Below are 24,332 nucleotides of genomic sequence, written 5' to 3' on the forward strand. Positions count from 1 at the left end.
CTCTTTTGCTCATTAAGCCTGATTTATATACCCTAACAGCAAGGATGTATAATTTGATAAAAAAATGGACTATAAAGACATATTGTTTTAAAAGATTTCTGTTATGTTATATATATATATATATATATATGCAAACCATAATTTTAGCGTAAACTCTTCACAACTCAAACCTTTTAAATTAAGCATTACATTAAGCGATAAAGCAAAGTTTAAACTTTGAAAAAAAAACTTTTTAAGCATCAAAAAAATTATAATAATGAACACATTAAATTAATATTAATCACAACTGTTTCTAACATTGATAACAAATCAACATAATATAATTCTGAAGGATCATGTGACCCTGAAGAATGAAGTACTGACTGATGAAGATTCGAGTTTGCATCACAGAAATAGATGGTATTTTAAAGTATAGTAAAATAGAAAAACATTATTTTAAATTGTAATAATATTTCACAATGAATCAAATAAATGAATCAAATAAATGCAGGCCTGATGAGCATAAGAGACTTCTTTCAAAAACATTAGAATGTGTCCAAACCTTTGACACTTTTGTATAAGTAAAAATATACAAAATGTAAAATCAAATGGTGTATAAATAAAGATGTTAGGAATCCAACATGAATTTTGCCCGTAGAGCCTCCAAATGTCTAGAACACAAACATTCTGATACAAATTAATGTCTGGTCATCTTTACCTGCTTCATAAATGTATTTCCAGATCTCTGTTCACTTTATGACCAGAAGAGGTCACAGTTAACTTGTTGTAGTCTCGAGAAAACAATTAAAAGTCCTTGCACAACTTAAATACATTTACAGGTTTATTTATCATGCAACAGTATAGATGTGTTAATATGGTAGCACTTCTTAATATTTGTCATTAACAAACATGATGTATTTTCCAACATATCATATTTTATGAATAATAATATTTTATTACATCCCTGTCCTGGGTATCTAAATATTTAAGAATACAGTGTACTTTCATGCACATTATTTTCCATTATATGTTTAATTCTACAGTATACTGTACTTCTTTTTTATATTTTATTCTTATTTTTATTGTTTACTTTTATTTATTTCTTTCATAGCTAGATTTATGTATATTTTGAAAAAGAAAAATGTGTTGTATTCCTTAATAATTGCACTGTCCATGGAGCAGACCTGACTCAAATTTCACTGCTGGTTATATATGCTCTATATAATTGTGTATATGACGAATAAAAATATTGAATCTTATTATATGAATATTTAAGGCCAAAAATATATTAATGAAAATTTACCTATTTAAAAATTACAACTAATAATCTGTTTATTATAATATCATGTAATGGTTTTAAACTACTCTTTCAGTCACAACCAGCAACATGGCACGTATTTAATAGCTCTGTCTTCTGGGATCTGCAGAGTTTAGCTCCAACCCTAATCAAACACACCTGAACCAGCTAATCAAGGTCTTCAAGATCACTTGTGAAGTCACAATAAACATCGCAAGACAGTGGGTCCTTAGATTGATCTGTATTTATATAATCTTCTATTATGTTATGAAACATAAGGATTAAAGATGATTGGAAACTTTGCAGAAAATTGCAGGGAGAGGCTCCTCAGACTCCACCTGATGGAAAGTGATGGACGTCTGCTTTCATATGTGAATAACTCTCATAGCTGTAAGATTATTGTTTTCACCTCTTTGACAGACTGTCTAAAGACTTAAATATGAATTCCTTATACTAAAAAACAGCATTAATCCTTTCCATTTTAGTGCCTCGTCTGGTATTTCTGGTACTTTATTTCAGAAAACAGAAATTTATTAAGAAAACAGAAAGATCCCAGCCATCTGTCCTCTTTTTTTAGGGTTGCACTGCAAAATATTGCCATCGATATAGTTCTATCAGATATAACTATAACTCTTAATGTTTTACAAGAATGCCCTGAAAAAGAAAATGGAAGAAAATGAGTGAAAGAAAGACACAAATCTTAGGTGTACATGAATATCACATATCAAATAAACATAAGTTTTGTTTTATTATCAAAATACTATTACAAATACTAAGGAAATTATATAATTTGTTAATAAATAGGTACAAAGAATAAATACATTATTACAATAGGTTTTATTATATTATTCTATGTGCAATATATCTGTAGTGCACTCCAGACCAGTGACAGCAGCATGACTTCTACCTGAAACAAAAACAATGCTTTTATTAAACACCACACATAAAAATCTTATATTTAGCAACCCATAAATAAAGACTCGATCGTACTTCCTCTTCACACCACAATGTTCTTTTTCTCTAGTTTCTCTCTCTCATCGGTGGAGCTCAGGAACGCCACCTGAAAGCGTTGATGTGTTCTATAGCTGCAATATAAAATCAATAAAAAAAAAAACATATTTAGTACATGGTTCTGTCAAATTCTCTCAAATCTACTCTTATTTCTTTTCATTGTACTTTGCTTGATAGTTAGGCTTTATGAGTATATTGTTAGGCCTATTTCTTCTTATATGTTGAATTTGCATTATAGTAAAAAAAAAAAAAAAAAAATCTAATCTAAGTCATTGGGTTGTTCATTCTTTGGAATGATATTCATTAAAATGATCCGATCTTCTCATCAAAGATGCATACGTTTAATCACACAACCTGTAGCCTATAAAGCGAGTTTGATTATATATAATCCGTAGAGATTATACAGATCCATAGCAAGTAGCAACCATTATAATTATCGCTGGAGATTTTAATTTCTTTAAACGAGATTCCGAGAGACCTGAAAGTAGTTCCGGTTTCTCATGGGGATGAGGGGAATGATGTAGCATTGATGTGGGCGACAAGTTATCGGTTGTTTATGAATGATTAGAATCAATGATAATACTTTTTGTATGGGAAGAAAACCAAAATAATGACTTTATTCAACAATTCGTCTCCTCTTTATCTCTCCACATCTCTATGTCGGCGGAGACACAAGGACATGTTTTCCACGTGTATTTACTCTTTGACTTGAATGAAAACAGTGCATCCGTGCAGCGTGGCTGACACTGAAGAGCATACGCAGTTTGAGTTCAGTGGATGTTCCCCAAAATGGCGCTACGGTGATGCAGAGACACAGAGGAGATAGTTTTCTTCGGGTACAAAAAGTATTGTCGTCGCTTCATTACGTTACAGTTGAACCACTGATGGCAGATGGACTATTCTGATGATGTCTTTCATACTTTTCTGGACCTTGACTGTTTAAGTTACTTGGCAGTGAATGGGACAGTCACAAGCCGCCCGGTTTTCATCCAAAATATCTTAAATTGTGTTTCGAAGACTAACAAAAAGTGATTTAAAAACAAAATTTTCATGTTTTTTAGAAATGTAATTGGAACGTTAGCTAGGTAGAGTTATTTCATAGTATCAATGACTTATTATGATTTACAATAGTAATAAAGAATGAACAGGTGTGTCCAAACTGCTGTCACAATATGTGCCAACTATATCTCAGGAGTGTGAAAGATGAATGAGTGTGTGGGGGTGTATGTTTAGCACTGAATGTACTTACTGCACGCAGACCATGAGCAGGATGGCTAGGCAGCTGATGACTGACAGGACCACAGCCATAATGACGAGCGCGGTGTGGGTCGTTTCTGTGCTGCTATCGTCTCGAGACGTCCCGAGCAGCTGGATCCCACAGCGTTCCCCATCATAACCTCTCTTACATCTGAAATGATCAGACTTCCATTACTTGAACACAACCATAATGCAGTGTTGACTGAATTTCATTAATTATATGTGAATTCTATGCTGTGTGCATGCAGAGAAGTATAGAAGCCTGTTTCTGCCATGGAATAAATAAAAAAAGGTAGGTGCGACTGTTTATTTCTCAATTCTTGTGATTTTTATATATTAGAATTCTGAATCGCAGTCTCGGAATTTTGAGTGTAAATCTTGCAATTCTCAGAAAAAAGAAAGAATTGATGTTTAAACTCGGAATTTGGAGACATAAACTATAAATTCAGACTAATTTTTCTCTCACAAAAATGTGTGTTTTCTCAGAATTTCTGCATTTAATTCTTGTGATTTATTTAATTTTGTTCCCACCATGAAATAACAAATACATATAGGCTTTATATCTCACAAATCTGAGTTTATATCTTGTAATTCTTAGAAAAAAAATCAGAATTGTGAGACATAAACCTTAAAATTCGTGCTTTCTTACTGGCAGTTTCGAGTTTATATCTCACAGAGTAAAGTTTATATCTTGCATTTCTGAATTTATTTCTTAGAACTTTAATTTCATACTTTTTTTTTGTTTTTTTGTTTTTTGATTCTACCATTAAATAAAAAAATGAAAAAGGTAATTTGACTTTGTATCTCACAATTCTGAGATCATATTTTCCAGTTCTCAGAAAAAGAGTCAGAATTGCAAGATATAAACTCAGTAATTACATTTCGCAATTCTGAGTTTATATTTACAATTCAGATTTTTTTTCCCCCTCTGAATTCTGGGTTTACATCATGCAATTGTTTTTACATCATAAAATAAAGGTAATTGTCTCACAATTCTGACTCAAACTATTCTCAAGCTTAAATCTCACAATTCAGCGTTTATATCAAACGATTCTGAGTTTATGTCTAACAGTTCTGAGAAATGGTCAGATGTAAATTCAGAACTGTAAGAACGAAAGGTGAATTGTGAGATAAAATGTCCCATTTACCTTTTTGTTTCTTATCCCGTGGGGGAAACAAGCTTCAGTAGATAAGAGTCACTCACACACAGACAGGCTCTCTCAGGCCGTGCAGGTATGTGCAGTGGCCGTGGATGCAGTAGTCCACGTGAGAGGTCAGGCAGGGGTCAGCGGTGGGGCTGTGATTCGGCTGAACAGGAGTGATATTTTTATTCTTCCTTCTTCCTTTGTTCTTTTTGTGCCCAGAGCGTTTGTGATTCTGCTCGTCTTCTTTACTGACTTGGGTTACTGGAAGACACAAGATGTATGAGAAACTTTAATGTGTGTGAGAATGTTTGCTTTCTACACTTTGAATTTTCCTTAATGTTCTTAAGTGGTCTTTTTCACTAAATATCTCCACACTTGTTGTTTGCTCAGTTTATTAATGCAGCAATTTCTTCATCATTTTGTCACAGCATTTAGTTTTATTGCATGAGATTCATTTTAATTCATCATTAATGAACTACAAAGGTTCAGAAATATATATATATCGAGTTAATGTAAGTTGCATTGGAATTGCATGAATATTATTTCTTGCCAGTAATATACAGAAACTGGACAAGGAATTTCCCGTTCCCAGCATGCTTTGTTTGCTACTGAATACAGAGAGTGTGCAGATTATACTTGCATATTTTTTATTTGGATTAAGATTCGTTCGGTTATATTATTACAACAAAAGTAGTTTGTTAATAGTTATTTAATTATACATTTAATGTCCTAATTAAAACACCAAAAGGTGTTATTCCAGTCAGTAATAATTAGCTTAATCTAAGAACAAACAATATTTTTGTATATAATGACATCTTAATTCCTCCTTTACTGACTTTGATTTCCGGAAGATTCATACTTTAATGTTTTTGGCATTTGTATTCTACACTTTGAGTTTTAAAAGTTTAATTAATGTTGCCATAAAAACAGTGATGCAAGTACGGTCTTTTACACTAAATATCTCTACACTTGTTGCTTGTTTAATTTATTTAATTAAAATGAACTAATGCAACACAATTTTGTCACACACTTTTGTTTTATTGCATGCAATTAATTTACATGTTTATAGTTCACTTACTCTATTCATTTTATTCACTAAGCATTCTTATTTTTATTTTTATTTTTGAGTTAAATATGAACAGTTTGTTCTTAGAAAATTCACTTATTGCTAGTATAATGAAACTGTGTTTAAATTCATATAATGTATAAATTAATTTCTGAACCTTTGTAGTTCATAATCATAAATGATGCATTTAATTAAAATGCCAAAGGTGTTATTACGGTCAGTAATTATGATTATCTTATTCTAAGAAAAACAGACGTCTGCGGGAGATTGTCAAGCAAGTGGACGGGTTTGTTTGACTGTACCTTTAACCAAAGTTGGATCACTGAACATAACTGATGGATCCTGATCATCATCAGATTCCAAATCTTCACCCATGGCGCTCTGAAGCCCCTCCCCCGATGATGACATCACGGTCACATGACCCAGTGCAGATGTGTGAGCAGCAGCTGTCGTTACGGTGAAAACTGCACTGCAAACTACACACAGAAACACACACTATGAATCACAGCAGAAATGTAGTAACAGCTTTGGGAGGAATGCTGATTTGTATTTAGTTTCGGCCCAGTTTGCATATAATAACAGGATCCAATGCTTCGTCATATCACAATAACACATTAACCTCAATTAGCAGATATAAAGAGAGGTTAATCTGCTAATGTGGCAGTTGATGTTGAGTCATCCTGTAAACACCCCATGTTTATTGTACTGAGCAGATTAACTGTGTATGTGTGAGAGAGAGGGAAAAGACATAAGCCAGTGGAAAAGTTGAGGTTATATGAGGTAAAGCTGCACCTGCTGCAAATGCAATCCATCATTAGAGTCATTTATGTCTACTTGTCTTGTTGGACACCTGCTTATAAAATACATAGCACAGAATCTGATACGATCAACACAGAGTTCCATTCATGCTAAAATACACAATATAATGACAGGTACAGTATGATGCACATATAAATAACCCAACTGCTCAGGACCCATACAGACCAGTTATTAAAGGTTGATTGGCAAGTTTTGCCAACAATTCTTTACCAACCCCATATTGTCAGCTGTGAATTAATCCTTTAACCTCAGTTTACATGTCTGGGATTACATTCTCTACATGAAGAATGGCACTTATGATTAATAAAACAATGATTTTGACTAAGAAAATTATGTTTAAATGAAAATGTGGAAAATATGTAATCTCTCAAACATCATTGTATTGCATTGCATTATATGGTTTCGCCCCCACAATAAAAACTACAGAGCTTTGATCATAAAACTAAGCATTTAAATATCACCTAAGACATATTATCTGTAGATACAGAGTGACAACTGATATTTATATGCATTTCATACATTCTGCTGTTCTGATGAAAAGATTTAAGTTTAAAGCTAACATCTTACTTTTTAGCCATTTAAATATTAGCAACTGCACCAAAATTTGGCTTCTGAATAAAACTGAGGATTGTTTTGTTTTTTTTGTTTTTTTTGGCCTCCATGCAAAGCAAGACAAGGCAGGTTATTTATATAGCACATTTCATACACAATTGTAATAATTCAAAAGTGCTATATATTTAAAAAAAAAAAAAAAAAAAGAAAGAAGAAAAAAAAGAACTATTCCATAAAAAATGTATATTTTTTGGGCTATTATTTCATAAAGACAACATAAAACAGTGTTTGCATCTAAGGAGGTCTCAATGTTCACAACCCATGTGATTAATTTCTACAGTGAAACAAGCTATTCAGCAAGAAAGAATGTAGGCTGGGACTTGATTTTATCCATCAGGAATTGATTGGGATCAAAAAAAAGAAAGAAAAAAAAGTGGGCGTTATTTAGCAGAATGGAGTCAGACCTGAATGTGAATGTGAAGGACTACTCCCATCCCGAAACACAGCCAGCATCTGTGGGTTGAATCCTACGTAACCATGGTAGCGTTGTTGCATAGGTGGAGTAAGCTTTGATCATCACGTTTTGAAAAAAAGTCAACCTTGTTTGTATTTGGAATAATGAACAAAAAGACACGGAAAAAGCATCCGTTTGATTTCCTCTTGGCTTGAATTGTTGCCATTGTCTGAAAATTGCAAGAGAGAATTTTCCACCAGCCCTGGGTGTGTGGCAATCCAATCCACTCTATCAAGCACTAATTATAATTCTGCATGTCATTTTATTCTGCACATATTCTATTCTTCATCACATTATCTATTAGCATCTATTCCTATCTATAAATATAGCTTTATTTTAGAACATCACTATATTAAACAACAAACTTTGTTGTCAGACATTTTGCTTGAAAAGCATGCATGTGCTATCTTTACTCTAATAAATAGGTATTTGGCAATTCAATGGAATTTTAAATGTGCCCTTCTCACAGGTATCATTTGGCAACAGCTGCCGTCAAACAAGTCTACAGTGAGAATGTCTGAGTAAATGCATTTGATCTGAACCCTCCTACTGACTGGAATCCTGCATTTAATTCAAAGAAATTCACACACACACAAACACACACACACACTCTCACACACACACACACACACCTATTATTGTGTTCAGGGATGACCTTTATAACACTAGTTCGCAAAGCTAAATATATATTTAACACAGCACTGTGACGCCCGTGTCCTCCGTCCTTTGCCATGAACAATACACACTTTGTGACGTCGAACATGACAACAGAGAGCCGAGATTTAAACTGTGTGCTGTTCTGGCATCATACACCTCTATGGGAAAAGCCGGAGCTCACAGCTATTCAGAGGCATGTTAGTACAGGTCGAGTCAATGTCCCAAACCCTGCCTGTCTGGAGACACAAACACAATACCACACTTCCCTCAGCAAGACTTACTATCTAGCAGGCTTTCATATTCGTCAGGCGGTTGTCTTCTGTCAGATGTCAAAGTGAAATTAAAGTACAGTAAACCAGTAAATAATGACTGCACATAATTTACACCGATAATGGAAGAGAATATCTTGCAATTTCAAACACTTTAGACTTTTCTGGATTTTTTCCAGTTGCTACCTTTATCATTGGGCAAATATTTGTTTTTACATTTGTGATCAAAATGAATAATTTCTTAGCAATTTGAATATTTTAAGAGCAAGGCATGGCTAGAAACACATATATTCACACGTAGAAAAAATCCCACAATATTAAATGATTGTAAATAAATGTCAGTTATAAATGAAATAACTGTTTTAATTCCCCTACGATTTCCAGGTTTTTTATTACCGTGGCACACCTGAAGCAGACAGGTCAAAACTAATATAAGACAGGGTCAGTTCAGGATGGAGGAAAGGCAACTCACCGACACAGAGCAGCAGAGAGGAGAGGCGCTGTAGGTTCATGGCAGCTGAGTTCTGTGCTGAGTTTCTGTTTGTCATGTACTTATTGTCCAGGAGGAGCTTTTATAGGGAGGTTTCCATTCACACACACACACACACACACACAGATAATGTGTGTGTTTGTAGGCGCCTTTTGTAAGGTGAATGTTTGACGAGAGTCCACCTGTAGAATACATCCACTGATCATTCACACACAAGTCATCAAGTGAGATTCATTTTCCATTTCACGTCACTGAGCTGTGATGCTGAATGTTTATAATACTCTACCTCCACTGTGTTATCGGCTGTTGAGATTTGAATGGGATATAAAAATATGCAATATATAAACTTTAATGTTTTTATTTTAATGGTCAGTTTAAATGTAGGAGTCACTGGAACTGAATTTGGCCTAGGATCTTTGAAATATCTGGGATGGAATATGAGACACATCACGTCTGGAATAAAAAGAATTAAAAGAATGAATGAACTGATAATGATAGAAGCCAAAATACCACCAGTGCACACATTTTGTGCCTATGTGTGAACACGGCCTCATGGGTCATTAAACTATGGTTACTGTCCCTGAAATTTGAGACCAAAAAACTGGTGTTCTACAGAAGAGCGGTAGCTGGAAGAACAACTGGTTTTCTTAGATCAGTGGTTCCCAACCTTTTTCAACTCGCGGCCCACACAACCAAACACATATGTTTGCGCGGCCCACTTCAAAAAAATTAACTGACCCCGCTATTGTTGGGTTAATAACTTAGTAGGCTACTCAGAAGCTAGATTTTAAACTATATTTATTGAATAAACTAGGGCTGTGCGATATGGACAAAAAAAAAAAAAAAAAAACTATCGCGATTTTTTTTGATCAATTTTGCAATTGTGCTTTTACAGTCATAAATGCATTCAGGATTAATTTGAAACATATTTCCAAAAGAAAACCAATCAGATTTATCAAAAAGTTGTAACATCTCTAGAACAGACATAAGTCAAAATTATCACTATAGTGAAGATGTAAAAAAATGTATAGACTTGTGGCAAAAAAAAATACATTAAAAAAAAATCCTGTATACAGGGACTTTTTTTTCTTTTTTGCCATGCATTGTTCATAGAGCTCATTAATTGTAGCGGTGCCTCAGGTGTTTGCAGTGTGTATACAGTATGTGTATGCGGTCAGCAGTGAGACCACAGGTTGAAAACCACTGTCTTAGATGAAGCCATGAATAAACGTGTTTGTGCATTTTAAATTCTGCTTGAGTCGCTTGCTGTGCAACACGTCCCTCACATCTGCATGGCAATGAGTTTCTAAAGAGCACCAAAAATAAGAGAATTACAGCTAATGACCCTGAACCGTTAACACCATAGACACCCCATTAGATGCTAACCAGAATTTAAATCAGAGTAAAATATATTTTGAGACACCACTTGTATTCACCCCTTTTACATCTACATTTATGCATTTAGCAGACGCTTTTATCCAAAGCGATAAACGTTTAACTTTTAATTAAAAGCAATGCATTTTACACTGTACTATGTACAAAAATGTAGTGAGAATGTGTACAGAGGTCAATTTCACCAAGATAAGAATGAGTTTGCATTCTGTTCATATGGAAGACGCCTTAAAATTTCATGTGTAGGTATTCAGTGATAACATCGGACATCCTTTTTTAGCTCAGAACTCACATAATAGACAGGTCTATACGTACGGTAGATTTAATGCTAAAGTTTTTTCAAACAGAAATAGCTAAAGCAGATCTATTTTGAGGCAGCTCCTAAAATCATGCATGCAATGTAAACCAACTTGTTGGTGCAGACCAGAGTTATGTGTTTCCTCACAAGTCTAGAGGTTTGCATGCATTCTCAAGGTTTTATTTGTGAGTAAGGTATTAAAACTATTTTCTTTTAAAGTGCAGAAAAATGTCCTGCATTTGTTAACTGATTTCTTTAGATTATCTTAATACTATTTGACCGTGCGGTCTGAAAAGACAAGTTTATCTTTATATTTGTCAGTAATGTTTTGTTATTGTATACACTACTGTTAAGCACTGTGTAATTCGTAAATGTTGGTTGATGTTATTAATGAAGGTTTAGAAAATGTTTAGTAGTAGCTACATTCCCTAAATCTAGACTTACATCAAACCTCATTCAATCATTTCAACAATCATTTATATAAATAGAAAATAGAAATGTTATTTTCCATATTGCAAAAATCATTTGCAGTTTTGTCATTGACTAGGCTACATAATTGAAATAAAACTCAAGTACATAAATCATTATTAAAAGTAATAAATATATCAGTTCCATATGGTTTATAATTTGTACCAAATAGATTTATATCTAAGTTTGAAAAAAATAGTTTTATATGCAACATGGCATTTTTGTAGTAACTATTTGTTATGTTACCATAGTAAAATGTCATACGGGTAATACGAAATTTCAGACATCTGCGCATGCGCAGTGCTGGTTTTCCGCATTGGGCTCCTTTACGCTTCCTCATTGACAGCGCCTAAAGAAAGACAGCAGCGACACACTGTTTCATTTGCATTCTTAACAGTTTTTAACACCGTTTTTACGTATTATTATCTGAAACAACTCGGAAGTCTTCTTTAAAAGTCTTGGAAAGTTCAGAAATGTCAAAGCCTCCCCCCAAACCAGCTAAACCAGGTAAGAGGTGCGCGTGGAGGAAAAGCCTAACGTTAACGTTGCCTCGGTAAACCTACTAAACTTTCATTATCCATCCATCCATCCATACGTTTTTGCGTTGTTTATTTGTCTGATAGCTATACAAACACGATGGTTTCCGATGCCGTGCAGTGAAATGTATATAAGAGCATGCAATTCTGGGGCTTGGTGAACTTTCTCCTGCGGGTGGAGTTTGGCTTTTCTCCAGCGCAACGCAATGAATGCAACGTAACTTTCTTTGCGCTTTTACGCGTTTTAAACGCCTGTCACCGGTTAACATGCGCAAAGAAAAAAGAATACATCTTAGATTAAAGGGTCAAAGAAATAGACAACAATAGTAAAAGCCTTTTCCACCAGTGGAGAAAATCGCCTTCGCTAGCGTTTGGATGTGGTTCAGAGCCACTGCATGCGCACGTTTGTTCTTGCGTAAACGCGTTTTTGGTTGTATTCGGTGCGTTCTGGAAATAAATAAATAGTTTCTATAATGCCCAAAAATGTTGACTAGATTTTTGAGTCACAGCTATTGTCTCACAGTTACTTCCCCATATGAAAGAGCTGTGCTTAAGTGTGTGCAAAATACCATGACATTTGGACTGGTGTTTTATCCACGGTCAAAGGTAGAGAAAGGACCAATATGATCTTTTCACTACTGGTACATTGCATGTTATTTTCGTATTAAAACTACCAATAACCGATTTGCAGAACTGATCAAATGTTTTATTTCTGCTTTTTGTTACAACAGTACCTAAATCTTTAGACTGCAGAACTAGTCTCAGTATGACTATTTATTATTTTTTTATTAATAATAGTGCCATTCCCTCTTGTAAAATCACTTAATTGGTCTAAATGGTCACAAATTTATTTTGGATTCCAAAGAACCAGTTATTTAGAAAACTGAACTGAACTTTGTGTTGGTCTCGTCTCAAGACCTTTTTTTATTTTATTATGTTAATTTTTTTTCTTTTTATTTATTATATGGTTTAAAATCCCGTGCTATGTGTACTGCATTACACCAAACTGAGACTTGTTATAGCACTTGTGTATTATTGCTCTTTTGTTGATTTCTCTTGCTTCTGTTGTCCTCATTTGTAAATCGTTTGGATAAAAGCGTCTGCTAAATGACTCAATGTAAGTCGTAGGATGTCCTCTAATTCCAGATTGTCCAGGATATGGGTCTGTGAGATCCAGCATCCAAATCTGACCAATTGTGTTTGGAATTCTTAACACAGTATTGTTTAGTAGTGGCCAAACTTTTACACTAAAAGTATAATAATAAAATGTGGTGTAGATTCTAGGGGAACTTTGAGAAACATCTTATTGTCAGTATTGCAGAGAAGATTTGCGACTGGTTGAAGTGAGTTCTACACTTCTTAACGATTGATTGTAAGTCAGGGGCAAGCAGAATGATTATATCCAGTGGAGGCCAGTTTTTCCATTTCAGAGTCTGATCTGGAAGTTCAGGAGGGGCCGCTTGGATCCCGCTCAGCAGGGCTTCTACTTTATTTGTTATACAGCAACTCGAAATACCTCTGTGGTCAGGAAATGCCCTTTGTTGTGCATGTAGTGTTTTGTGTATTTATACATTTAGACCTCAGGGGTTGGGTTCCTCTGGCTTGGACACTTTTCTGTTTTATGTGATTCGAGCTGCGTTTAGTTCTGTGATACTACCTGGTTGTAGATGGGGCGGTGTTTTATATGGTTGGGCTGATGGGTGAAGATGAGGTTTAACAGGTGGAATATTTACTGATTTACTGATGTTTTCAACAGGCCAGGTCAAGGTGTACAGGGCTTTATTCACCTTTGACCCAAGGACGGTGAGTTTCCTTCTTACTTATTCTCTTTCCCATTTGTGTAGGTTGTTTTAGCCCGCCTGAATCGAGCTCATCGTGAATATTTTCCTCTTTTTCAGCCAGATGAACTGTACTTTGAGGAAGGAGATATTTTGTACATCTCGGATACAGTAAGTTTACGATCTCGCTTGGAAGTACTGATAGTTCCTCCTGCGATAAAGAGCGTTAAAGTCATGGCAGTGTTGGGGATTTTGCACTGATTGCTGGGTTTATTTTCAGAGTGACAGTAACTGGTGGAAGGGGACATGCCGGGGAAGGACTGGTCTTATTCCCAGTAATTATGGTAAGGCAAACTAGAACCTACTTTACTAAAACATATTGGAACAAAATCCAAACTCAAGTTCTCTTTTTATGCTTTATTATGTGCCATTACTTTCCAAAGCTTGACTTAAATTTGCCTGGAAGACAAAAAACTGGCTAAAAGTATCCTGTAGTAGGTGTATCATTCTTATCTTGATGAGATTTGCCTTTTTCCAGTGGCTGAGCAAGCAGAGTCCATTGACAACCCCATGCATGAAGCAGCCAAGCGAGGTAACCAAATAGAAACCTGTCTAGCATTTTGTTTATTTGACAACACGGTGAAACGATCAAATGTTTTGTGTGTGTGAATGCAGGTAATCTGAGCTGGCTCAGAGAGTGTTTGGATAATAAGGTTGGCATCAACGGACTGGACAAAGCCGGGAACACCGCTCTCTACTGGGCCTGCCACGGAGGACATAAAGGTAAAAGATGCACACACAAAAGTGTTAAGTGTTTTCACATATTTGTGCACAAACTTACAGCCTATAAGAACTCTTTAAACTTGTTTTGTCCAATAATATGGCACTTAAAAATCAAACAAATGACAAAGATTCCACCTATTGTGTGTTTATGGGTTTTATTTCTTTTAGATGTGGTGGAGATTTTGCTGAGTCAGCCGAACTGTGAGCTCAATCAGCAGGTAAATCTGGTGTCTCTTCTCGAGATCGAATGCATTTCGAATGCACAGTGAGATCAGCTTACAGAGGATGCAAAAGTGACTGAAACGGAAGCAGTGTTCTTTATATTTGACTCAATGTAATAAATATTATGTTAATTTCCTCAACAGAATAAACTGGGAGACACGGCTCTACACGCAGCTGCCTGGAAGGGTTACTCCGATATCGCTGAAATGTTGCTTAATAAAAGTGAGTGAATTATTTTTTTTTCTCCTTCTTATATAGTTCAACAGAAATACAATTGCATTACCTTACATGGATTATGTGAGAATAGTGAAATATGACACATGAACACAACAAATATCTGTGTAAAAAGAGTTGTAAAACATTCTTGCATTAAGCCTTAACAGTAGTGATGTAGTTTTGTTGTGACCCGTATCTGGTTCAAATCAATCACAACTCCATTTCTAATTGAAATGTACAAATGCATGTCTTTTTTTATATATCTGTACCTGCATGGTTTTCTACATTGTTTATCTTGCATCTGTGCTATTCTAGATGCCAGGACAGACGTGCTTAACAATGAGAAGAAGACCGCTCTGGATATGGCCACCAATGCACAGTGTGCCTCTCTGCTGAAGAGGAAGCTGGGAGGAGGTGAGTCACAAGGCGTCTCCTTTCAGTTACCTTCCTGTGAGAGAGATTCACACTTAACTGTCTCTCTCTGTTGAATCTGCAGTGATTCTCCGCACCCACAGTAACGCCGAGGAGTATCTGGATGATGAAGACTCTGACTGAGAGAAGAGCAGCACTAATGTCCATTCATTCCTACGTTCACTCCAACACAACATGTATATAGATCAGATTATATGTGCGAGAAAGATTACTTACTAGGGTTGGGGGGGGGGTGATGTGAAAGCTGGTTGTCTTATTTCTTCTTTCCAGTTCACTGTAAACGTATTGCTGTACATGTTTAGGTTGGACACGGTGAACATTTGTTCTTCTGTTTGCTGCTCCTCTCTTAACTGTATTTATTCCACAGAACTGTCTTTTTGATTTTAAAGTGCCTTTTTTAACAGGGACTTCGCCCAGAATGCACTGGGTCTTTTTATTCCAAAAGTTTTATGCGCGTGTGTGTGTGTTTGAGTGTTTTACCTGTTTGACTGTGTGTGTGTGAGAGAGATATGTGCTTGATGATGAGCTTCTGAGATGCATGTAAATCTGAGTGTTATAACTATGCAAATAAACCAGCGTGGCCTTCGCTTGATATGCAAGTCTCAAGCTTGCAGCTTGAATATAATGGTGTTTGCCTTTTTTTTTCATTTATTTTCTTTTTTTCATTGTGTGCATTAATTTTTTAAAGACATTTTGTGTGAATGTATTTTAGTGTTTTACCATTATGCATAATTTTTAATCATATTATCATGTGCTATTCATCACGGGGGACACTTAGAAAACCTTATTCTCCGAAATGAATGAATCTTCATAGTGCAATTAGAGAAATGCTTTCATTTTAAACGTTTTCGAGGGATGGTGCACCCAAAAATGAAAATTCTGTTCTTTACACACCAACACTTGTGGAGTTTCCTCCTCCTGTTGAATTTTAAAGAAGAGATTTTGAAGAATGTGGGTAACCAAAAAGTTGCTGGTTGACTTCCATATAAATTGACTTCTCATAAAAATGACTACGGAAGTCAATGGTGAACAGAAACTGTTTGGTTACCCACTTTTGTGTTCAGCTGAAAAAAAGATTCATACATGGTGTGAGTAAATGATGACAGAATGATTTTCAGATCCCTGTTTTTAATTAAAACATGATGTCAGGTCAACCACAAACCTTGTTCCAATCTATTCTCTTTTTCCATTTGGCTTAAAAACAGATGTGTTTGTGGTGTGGTCCTTATTAAATTATGTTTGCGTAGTTTGTGCCGCTTTTCATGAACTCTTGGTTTTGAGAGCAACGTGATTCATGGCAAAGAAATTAAATAATAGTGTTTATTTGACAGGTTACTACTCCACGCTTATTCTATATACATATATAGAGAGAGAGAATAAGAGTGGAGTACTAACCTGTCAAATAAACACTTACAATTGAGTGATTTTGTATTCACGTGTTTCGGAAGATTAGTTTATTTCTGAAATAGGAACTTTAAGGAGGTCATTGACCACCGATTACATTTACTGGAAGATCATTCAAAGTTACTGCAGTTTAGTGGTCTCATGTTACATCTTGCCAATTCAACAAAAAAGTATGTTCTGATATAATGTGCTGACTTCTCCATTTGTTCTGCACGTCTCAGCTGCTGAAAGTGCATTTTAAATAATTATACTGAACAATACACTAATGCAACAAAGGTAAAAATCACCAGGTTTAGGGTGTGATATATATGATTTTGTTTTTAAATCTTAATATTGACCGTAGTCCTGTGCTCAGACATTACAGTGAATGTGTATGTTAGCAAGGGGCTTTAAATTAACCCCTTCAACTGCCCAGTTTTTGTTTGCATTTCTTGTCTGTGTATGTTGCTAGTTATCATTTTTCAACACATCCCATATTTTTTTTTAATATCAGCCTCTACCAAATGGTTGATATGTCACTTAATAGTAAAAATACCGCAATTCATTCACAAATACTATAAAGATCAGAAAATATGAACTATAATACTAATTTATAAAAAACAAATCAAAATAAAATTTTGTATATTGAATATTCTTTATTTATTGAAGTAGGCCATAACATAATCACACAGGAAATTATAAGTTTTCTTGTTTTTTTAACAATAAACAAAAATAAATAACAGAAATAACTAAAAGTAACCAAACCAAACGCATTACATTATTTCTGCATTCAAAAAAATACAAAATAGCAAAAGATAGTAATGTAATGGCATTTAAGCTTTTATGATTCAAGAAACACGTCTTCAAGTGTGGTAGTGCAACAGGATTTTATTTCTTTCTTTTTGTAGATAAATGAACACTTCTTTGTAAACAGCAATGCTGTGCAGTGTACGTCTTCAGCCAGGGGTATCCTCTGGCTCCGTCAAGGAAAGTTTTTTAGAGTGTGTTTGCCTTTTCTTCTCTTCTAACCTGGAAGCTTAGTAGAGGATGTGCCTGTCGAGGGAGCATCATCTTCATCCAGGAACTCAAAAAGACTGTCAGCTACCTCTTCTTGGACAGGATGATAATCCAGATCGTCTATTCGGACGGGACTATTTTTCTAAACTACGTTTGAGTTTCGATTCTTACCACCTGACATCTGCAATTTTCATGTACCAATTCTCGATAATTCTTAAAAATTCTTAAAAATGTTCAGGGCTGGGGTTACTCCAAGACAGGTTTGAGGTCATCAAGATAACTGAGATCAGCATTAGAGTCCTTGGGGGTTTTCTGGTACATGGGCCTGAAGTTCTTGTACTGTTGAAATCCATCTAGTAATTGTTAAGAAAACAACAACAAATAAATAAATTACAATCTCTTACATTTATAGTAATGTAAGTACATCAGCATTTGTCATTTAATAAGTAATTGATAATTATGATTTCCACACATTAATTCTAAGAATTCATTATATTTACTTAAAAAAATATCTAAAAAAAAAAACATTTAAGAAATTATCTCAGTATTTTAATGGAGAAATAACAAGAGCTGTGTCATACTCATAGCTATGAATAATCAGAAGTTTATTTCACAGCAAATTTATTAAAACCATACTAAAGTTTTTAATGGTACCAAGTAACATCATTTTGTAAAGTTAAGGCACTTACAGTCTAATATAAAAAATAAAAAAAATTCTTACCTTGCAAAATTTCACCAAGAAGGGCTAGCATGGACATGGAAAGGGTTGATTTCTTTGTTTCTGACATCCATGTTAGAAGAAGGATTGTGACAAGTGCTGTTGATTGACACTCTGACATCTAGTGGATGTTTTGGGAATAACATAAATCAAATAGATGGTAGAGATGGCTCAATCAGCTTGAGTTAGGTACTCCTCTCAATAAAATAGATGTGCTCAACCATTTGTTCGAGCATGCAGTTAAAGGTTAAATCGTATGGTGGCGCTAAAGAGCCAGATTAGTACAATAGCCGAATGGACTTAAAATTGAGTTTGGATTTTGACATTGGAATGTATGCATGAATGAACATTCTTTATCATACTAGAAAACATCATCCTGATTATTTTCGTGGAATGTTGAAAATATTAACATTTATGTTAATGCATTTTGTTAAATGCATTTATTCCCTGGGATTGGAATTTATACAAAATGACCTTAAAACACATAGAACAAAAACATTTAGTGAGCTTTTAATGAGATTTCAAGGCAAATAAATCAACAATTCGTAAATCAGTCATTCAGATCCTGGTATTTATTCAACGTCTTGTACAGTCCATTTAGACCCCAAGGTTTAAATACAATGTGCATGTCATCAGTCAGTGTAGAACAAAATATGACATCACCCTGAAAAAGAAAATCTTTAAATTATGGAAAAACACAAGTCGAGAACATTTTTTGCAATCACTAATAATCCATAAGACTTTAATACTTTAATTTACTAGCATACAGTAGGAAATCAGATGAATTGAAATAAAGGCAAAAGGTGCATCACAAACTCATTACATACAAGAAATTAAGACAAAAATCATCGTAAGTAAATCACAAAACATGCCCGGTGGCAATAGGCACATTGTGGAACGCCACATACTCAATGAAACGGGCATCTAGGCCCAAACTGGTATCTTTAAGGCGGCGTTTTATAAGAATAAAATATGTTATTATAACAGCAGAAGTAAGTTGATTCCACAGTTTAACTCTCTTAAAGGCATAAGGATGGAAGCTCAAACCACTCCAGCCATCCAGAAAAACTAAGACCACACATGAATATAAAAATAGAACAATCGTCAACAAAAAAAAAGGTAAAAGAGCACACTTTATAAAGTGATCAGACAGAGAAATACATGCACAATAAAATCAGGACTGAGCAAACTCTCAAGAGTACCAAAAATTAGAAAAATATACAGAATATGGCATTGAGATTTCGATGATGCCAAGCTGTTATTGCATCTTTATGAAAAACCTGATGTGGCTGATGGAGAAAAAAAAAAAAAAAAAGAAGCTAAATCAAATAACAGAAAGTTTCGTAATACCAGAAAGCAGCAAAGAGATGCCTGAAATGTGCAAACAGAAATGTGCATGTTCAAGTTAAGCTCAGTGTGTGTGTAACAAGTACAAAAATAGATCTGGATTTGTCCAATGCAGTCGATAATATCTAAAATAGCTCCACGAAATTTAAGAACCATAATTTAGTCTCTAGATCAAGGGAAAGCATGTTAAAAAGGCTGTTAAAAATCGTCATAGCCTCCCTGAAGATCTACACTTCTCTGACAGTGCTTTGGCACAGGAACAAGCTGGTGTAATGCTCACTATCGCCACAAGATGACACTGTGGCCAACTGGAAAACTCCACCCTTGGGACTTTGGATATTGGTGTGCATGTTCAAACACACTCCTCTCAACACTATCAGACTCTAGCTGAAGAGCTTGACGAAGCAGTTTTGGCAGTAGGGTTTGTCGTTCTGCTCTTTGAACGTGCCCTTGTTCAGCTGTTTAAGGCAGAAGGCGCAGACGAAATGCTCGGGGTGAAACTTCTTGCCCATGGCGGTGATGCAGCGGCCGGTAATGGGCTTCTGACAGCCGGAGCAGAGCGAGCCGCGGTGCTCGTGGTAATGAGCCTCACAGTACGGCTGCCCTTCATGCTCGAAGAAGCTGCCGTTCACAAAGGGAATGAAACACTCCTGTGGAGGACAGAGTCAAAAGGCAGGAATGATTCAAATAATGCTACAGTAAAACAGCACAGAGGATGCATGCAGCAACACAGAAACATCTGATATTAAAATGTGCAAGCATTCAAAACACACAGATAGCAACATAAAGACCACAAATCTTCCAAAACCGATCCCAGTACCTAGAAAGCAGCATGGCTTATGATTGATCACGTCGAAATGAATTAATATACACTGCTGTTCAAATTATGGGGTTTTTAGAAAGATTTATAATGTGTTTTAAAGAAGTCTTTTCTGTTTATTAAGGCTGCATTTATTTGACCAAAAGTACAGAAAAAAAAACTAATATAGTAAAATATTATTACCATTTAAAATAATGGTTTTGTATTTGACTATACTTTGAAATTAAATTTATTTCTTTGATGAAAAGCTGAATTTTCAGCATCATTAATCCAGTCTTCAGTGTCACATGATCATTTGGGAATCATCATCATATTCTGATTTATTATCAATGTTGGAAACTGTTGTGATGTATTTTTTTTTTAACCTGTGATTCTTTTTTTCCAGGATTCTTTGTTGAGTAAAAATTAAGAACATGCATTTATTTAAAAAGTCTTTATCATCACTTTTTGTCAATTGAACACATCCTTGCTGAATAAAAACATTTATTTCTTTCAAAAAGATAAAAACTGTAGAGTATATTGTTGCAAAAGATTTCTATTTTGAATAAATGTTGGTCTTCAAAGAATCCTGAAAAAAGTATCACAGGTAAAAAAAAAAAAAAAAAAAAAAAAAAAAAAAAAAAAAAAAAAAAAAAAAATTATATATATATTTATATATATATATATATATATATATATATATATATATATATATATATATATATATATAAACAAAGATAAATAATTATAAAATATAAATATAAAAAAATCTGAATATAAAATAAATTCTGATTTATAACTATATAGACTCAGATATAGGTGTAATACATTTAATGTAATTCAAGAAAATGTGATTAAAATTAAATGTATTTACATCTACCCGTGCCAAATATTGGCCTATTAATCGGCCCAGCTGATATATCAAACACATACTGACCCTGCAGACAAAACACTCAGGGTGCCAAAGAGCGTTAAGGGCCGAAATATAGTTCTCCAAGATGGCACGAGTACAGCCGCCACATTTGGGGGCAAACATGTCGAAGTAGTCCTTCCTACAGTACGCCTTTCCCTCCTTCTCATGGAAACCTGCAGGAAATTGACAGAGAGAGAGAAAAAAGGTTGCCTAAGGCTTAAAACTATTTTAAAGAGGAAGAAAAAAAGCTAGTAGAAAAGGAAAACTTAAGAGAAGAAAAGAGGTTGAGAGGAGGAAGCTGCTTACCCTCAGGCCCAAAGAATGACCCGCACTGGGCACAAAAGAAATGCTCCGGATGCCAAGTCCTGTCTAACGCGGTCACCACTCTCTGCAGGAGGAAGTCAAAGCCATTCAGTGCAATGAAATTGTGGTGAAACAAGAACAGAAAACACAATTTGATTTGAAAGAATTTATGCAAAATGAAGACAACAAAAACTACTAATAAGACAATTATTAACTATTATTGGTAATAACTGGAAAATTGCTCATTACCCAGAGGTCATGCACCAACCTACATAAACAAAAATGTGAACCACTTGTGTTTTAGTAATATACTGTAAACTGCTCCAATCCGAACTACATGCTAAACAATGCTATTTTTAAACATTATTTCAACATATATTTATTTTATATAAATTTTGTGTTAATATCATATAAACATCCAGTCAGTAAGCGATTCAAATCTGTGATTCGGGACTGATTCAATCATGTGACTCATATGTTCATGAATCTTTTCAAGCGACTCATTAAAAAGACCTTCTTGTACGAACCATGTTAGTCAATCAGATTTTTGCATGCAGCCATGTATTGCTTTTGTATAATGTCGTGGTAGACAATGTTTGTAAATGCATCTTGTTTTAAGGATGTTTAGTAATTTTTTTTCTATTAAAGAATTAAGAGTCTTATAATTATTTATTTTATGCATTTACATTCATGTTGTCAGCAGACTCTTCATGCATGTGTTGCATGCTTCTTTAAATCATACTGGACCTATTTAGACTGTCTTTAAGTGACTGTTTGTGTTTACAGGAGATCTGAAACCAAAGGTAAAGTGTGGCCGGCTATAGTAAGCACCATCACGACAGGGATCTGATATATGAGACACTAACACACATCCGTGACCGCTTAAAGGTGGGGATACGAAACCGAATCCTTACGTCCAGAATGGGTCCGTTGCAGTAGTAACAGCGTGGAGAGAAGAGGCTGTGGTAGTCCTTTTCACAGTATGGCTGTCCGTCTCGCTCAAAGAAGTTTTTGGAGCCGATTTCCTCCTGACAGTGAGTACACACGAAATGCTCCGGATGCCATGTCCGACCCATTGCTGTCACCACCTGAATGAGTCAAAGAAAACGAGGAGGGAAGTGTACGAGTTCAATTTAATAAAGTAAACAACAAAAGACATAACTGAATATCAGCAGCTCGTAAGCTTAATTAAGCCTACAAGCTAAAACTTTCATGTCCTGGTTCCACAGTCAGGGCTTAGACTAAGCCAGGTTTAGACCATAGTTCAATCTGGACATTTAAGTAACCTTTATACAAAACATTACTGATGTGCATCTTGAAACAAAACAGTGGCACTGATATATCTTAAAACATGTCAGTGCAAGTTTCTTTCAGTTAAAAGAGCTCAGACATGCATTTGAGTCTGGGACTTGGTGTAAGCTTTGTCTGTGAAACTGAGAGTGAGATCACATTTTTATGCACTATCGGTCAAAAGTTTGGAATAATTGTGAACTTTTAAAAATTGGTCTCTTACAGATTAAGGATGCATTTATTTGATCAATACAGTAATATGAAATATTACAAGTTAAAATAGTTTAATTATCTATTGTAATTCATGTTTAAAATGTAATTTATTGCTTAGAACAGAGATACATTTTTCAGGACTTTTGATGTAAAGAAAGAACAGTATTTTTAACAAAAATAAAGCAGCACAACTGTTTTCAATCAGCTTATCAGAATGATTTCTGAAGATCATGTGACACAGAAGACTGGAGTTATGATGCTGAAAATGTAGCTTTGATCAGAGGAATAAATTATATTTTAAAACATACTCGAATAGAAAACACTTATTTCAAATTGCAATAATATTTCACAATATTACTGCTTTTACAACAGTGCTTTGATCAATTAATTGCAGCCTTGGTGAGCATACGAGACTTTCAAATACATATTATATTTAAATTATTATTACTATTATTATTTTCAGATTTATGACTATAAAATAAATTTACCATAAAAAAAAAAAAAAAAAAACTCAGACATGCAAAATATACACATTGGTGGCGTTTTGGAGCACAGCATCCGCTCTAGAGTACAATATCCTAAAAATCCAAATGGATAATACTTTGGGCAGTATATGAGCTCTTCAAATGATTTCTCACCTGGCCAGCGATGGGTTTCTTGCAGGCTCCACAAACACCTTTGGCGACAGTCTGGACACCCAGTCGATTGAGGTCTGACTGCAGGCTGCCCAACATGTTATCCAGTTTATTCCCCTGCTTTGGAACGCTGTTGGGGGAACTCTTGCCCTGAGCCATGATCTACAGGAAAAAAGAAATAATTTTCACTTTTTAAAGACTGTTTCATTAAGCAAAGGGAGTAGTCAAATCCTTTACTGCACACACAGACACAAAACAAGCACTTTCTCTTAAGTACACATAATTACTACCATTCAGCAGATGCATTTATCCATTTATCACTTTTTTCATCAATGACACAATATTGATTATTCATGCCTACACACTTGCAGGATTTGACACCACACCACCCACTGATACTCAAACTTGTTTTGGAGACTCGACACTGAGAAGTGAAAATAAATGCTCTCTAATAAGTGGTTTAAGATTTATCCGTACAAGCCCCAAAACTGATGATCAACTTTGCACCATGGGAAATCAACTACCTTATTAAA

General features: G+C 34.9%; 3 protein-coding genes across 7 annotated transcripts in view; 1 reads left to right on the forward strand and 2 right to left on the reverse strand.

Annotated features, from left to right (window-relative positions):
* Window positions 1–1,894: 1,894 nt before the first annotated feature.
* Window positions 1,895–9,199, reverse strand: LOC113073143 (proheparin-binding EGF-like growth factor). The gene is made up of 6 exons (XM_026246018.1): window positions 9,039–9,199; window positions 6,058–6,231; window positions 4,749–4,950; window positions 3,537–3,695; window positions 2,267–2,361; window positions 1,895–2,183 (listed from the first exon to the last, which is right to left on the reverse strand). The coding sequence occupies exons 1-5, from the start codon at window positions 9,112–9,114 to the stop codon at window positions 2,274–2,276; spliced, it is 699 nt and encodes a 232-aa protein (XP_026101803.1). The 5' UTR covers window positions 9,115–9,199; the 3' UTR covers window positions 1,895–2,183; window positions 2,267–2,273.
* Window positions 9,200–11,511: 2,312 nt separating this feature from the next.
* On the forward strand, window positions 11,512–15,806 carry LOC113073154 (osteoclast-stimulating factor 1-like). Its single transcript, XM_026246026.1, has 10 exons — window positions 11,512–11,721; window positions 13,507–13,553; window positions 13,649–13,699; window positions 13,809–13,872; window positions 14,067–14,120; window positions 14,204–14,311; window positions 14,480–14,529; window positions 14,677–14,755; window positions 15,065–15,163; window positions 15,246–15,806. The coding sequence occupies exons 1-10, from the start codon at window positions 11,688–11,690 to the stop codon at window positions 15,302–15,304; spliced, it is 645 nt and encodes a 214-aa protein (XP_026101811.1). The 5' UTR covers window positions 11,512–11,687; the 3' UTR covers window positions 15,305–15,806.
* Window positions 15,807–18,792: 2,986 nt separating this feature from the next.
* LOC113073163 (paxillin-like) overlaps window positions 18,793–24,332 on the reverse strand; it is a 33,576-nt gene continuing 28,036 nt past the window's right edge. For all 5 annotated transcript variants that reach the window (XM_026246044.1, XM_026246038.1, XM_026246063.1 and 2 more), the window contains 5 exons: window positions 23,803–23,961; window positions 22,576–22,749; window positions 21,665–21,746; window positions 21,383–21,531; window positions 18,793–20,296 (listed from right to left, as the gene is read on the reverse strand). In XM_026246044.1, coding sequence (XP_026101829.1) covers window positions 20,030–20,296; window positions 21,383–21,531; window positions 21,665–21,746; window positions 22,576–22,749; window positions 23,803–23,961 — 831 coding nt within the window. In that variant the 3' untranslated portion in view covers window positions 18,793–20,029. The remainder of the gene's footprint in view (window positions 20,297–21,382; window positions 21,532–21,664; window positions 21,747–22,575; window positions 22,750–23,802; window positions 23,962–24,332) is intronic.

This window comes from Carassius auratus, chromosome 5, assembly GCF_003368295.1.
Source record: "Carassius auratus strain Wakin chromosome 5, ASM336829v1, whole genome shotgun sequence".
Lineage (NCBI taxonomy): Eukaryota > Metazoa > Chordata > Actinopteri > Cypriniformes > Cyprinidae > Carassius > Carassius auratus.

Coding starts and splice junctions, on each gene's coding strand:
- LOC113073154 (XM_026246026.1), top strand. CDS start 11,688: ATGTCAAAGCCTCCCCCCAAACCAGCTAAACCAG. Junction 13,873..14,066: donor TCTTATTCCCAGTAATTATG/GTAAGGCAAACT, acceptor GCCTTTTTCCAG/TGGCTGAGCAAGCAGAGTCC. Junction 14,312..14,479: donor CTGCCACGGAGGACATAAAG/GTAAAAGATGCA, acceptor TATTTCTTTTAG/ATGTGGTGGAGATTTTGCTG.
- LOC113073143 (XM_026246018.1), bottom strand. CDS start 9,114: ATGACAAACAGAAACTCAGCACAGAACTCAGCTGCCATGAACCTACAG. Junction 4,951..6,057: donor TGATCCAACTTTGGTTAAAG/GTACAGTCAAAC, acceptor TGTGTCTTCCAG/TAACCCAAGTCAGTAAAGAA. Junction 2,362..3,536: donor CTGCTCATGGTCTGCGTGCA/GTAAGTACATTC, acceptor TTTATATTGCAG/CTATAGAACACATCAACGCT.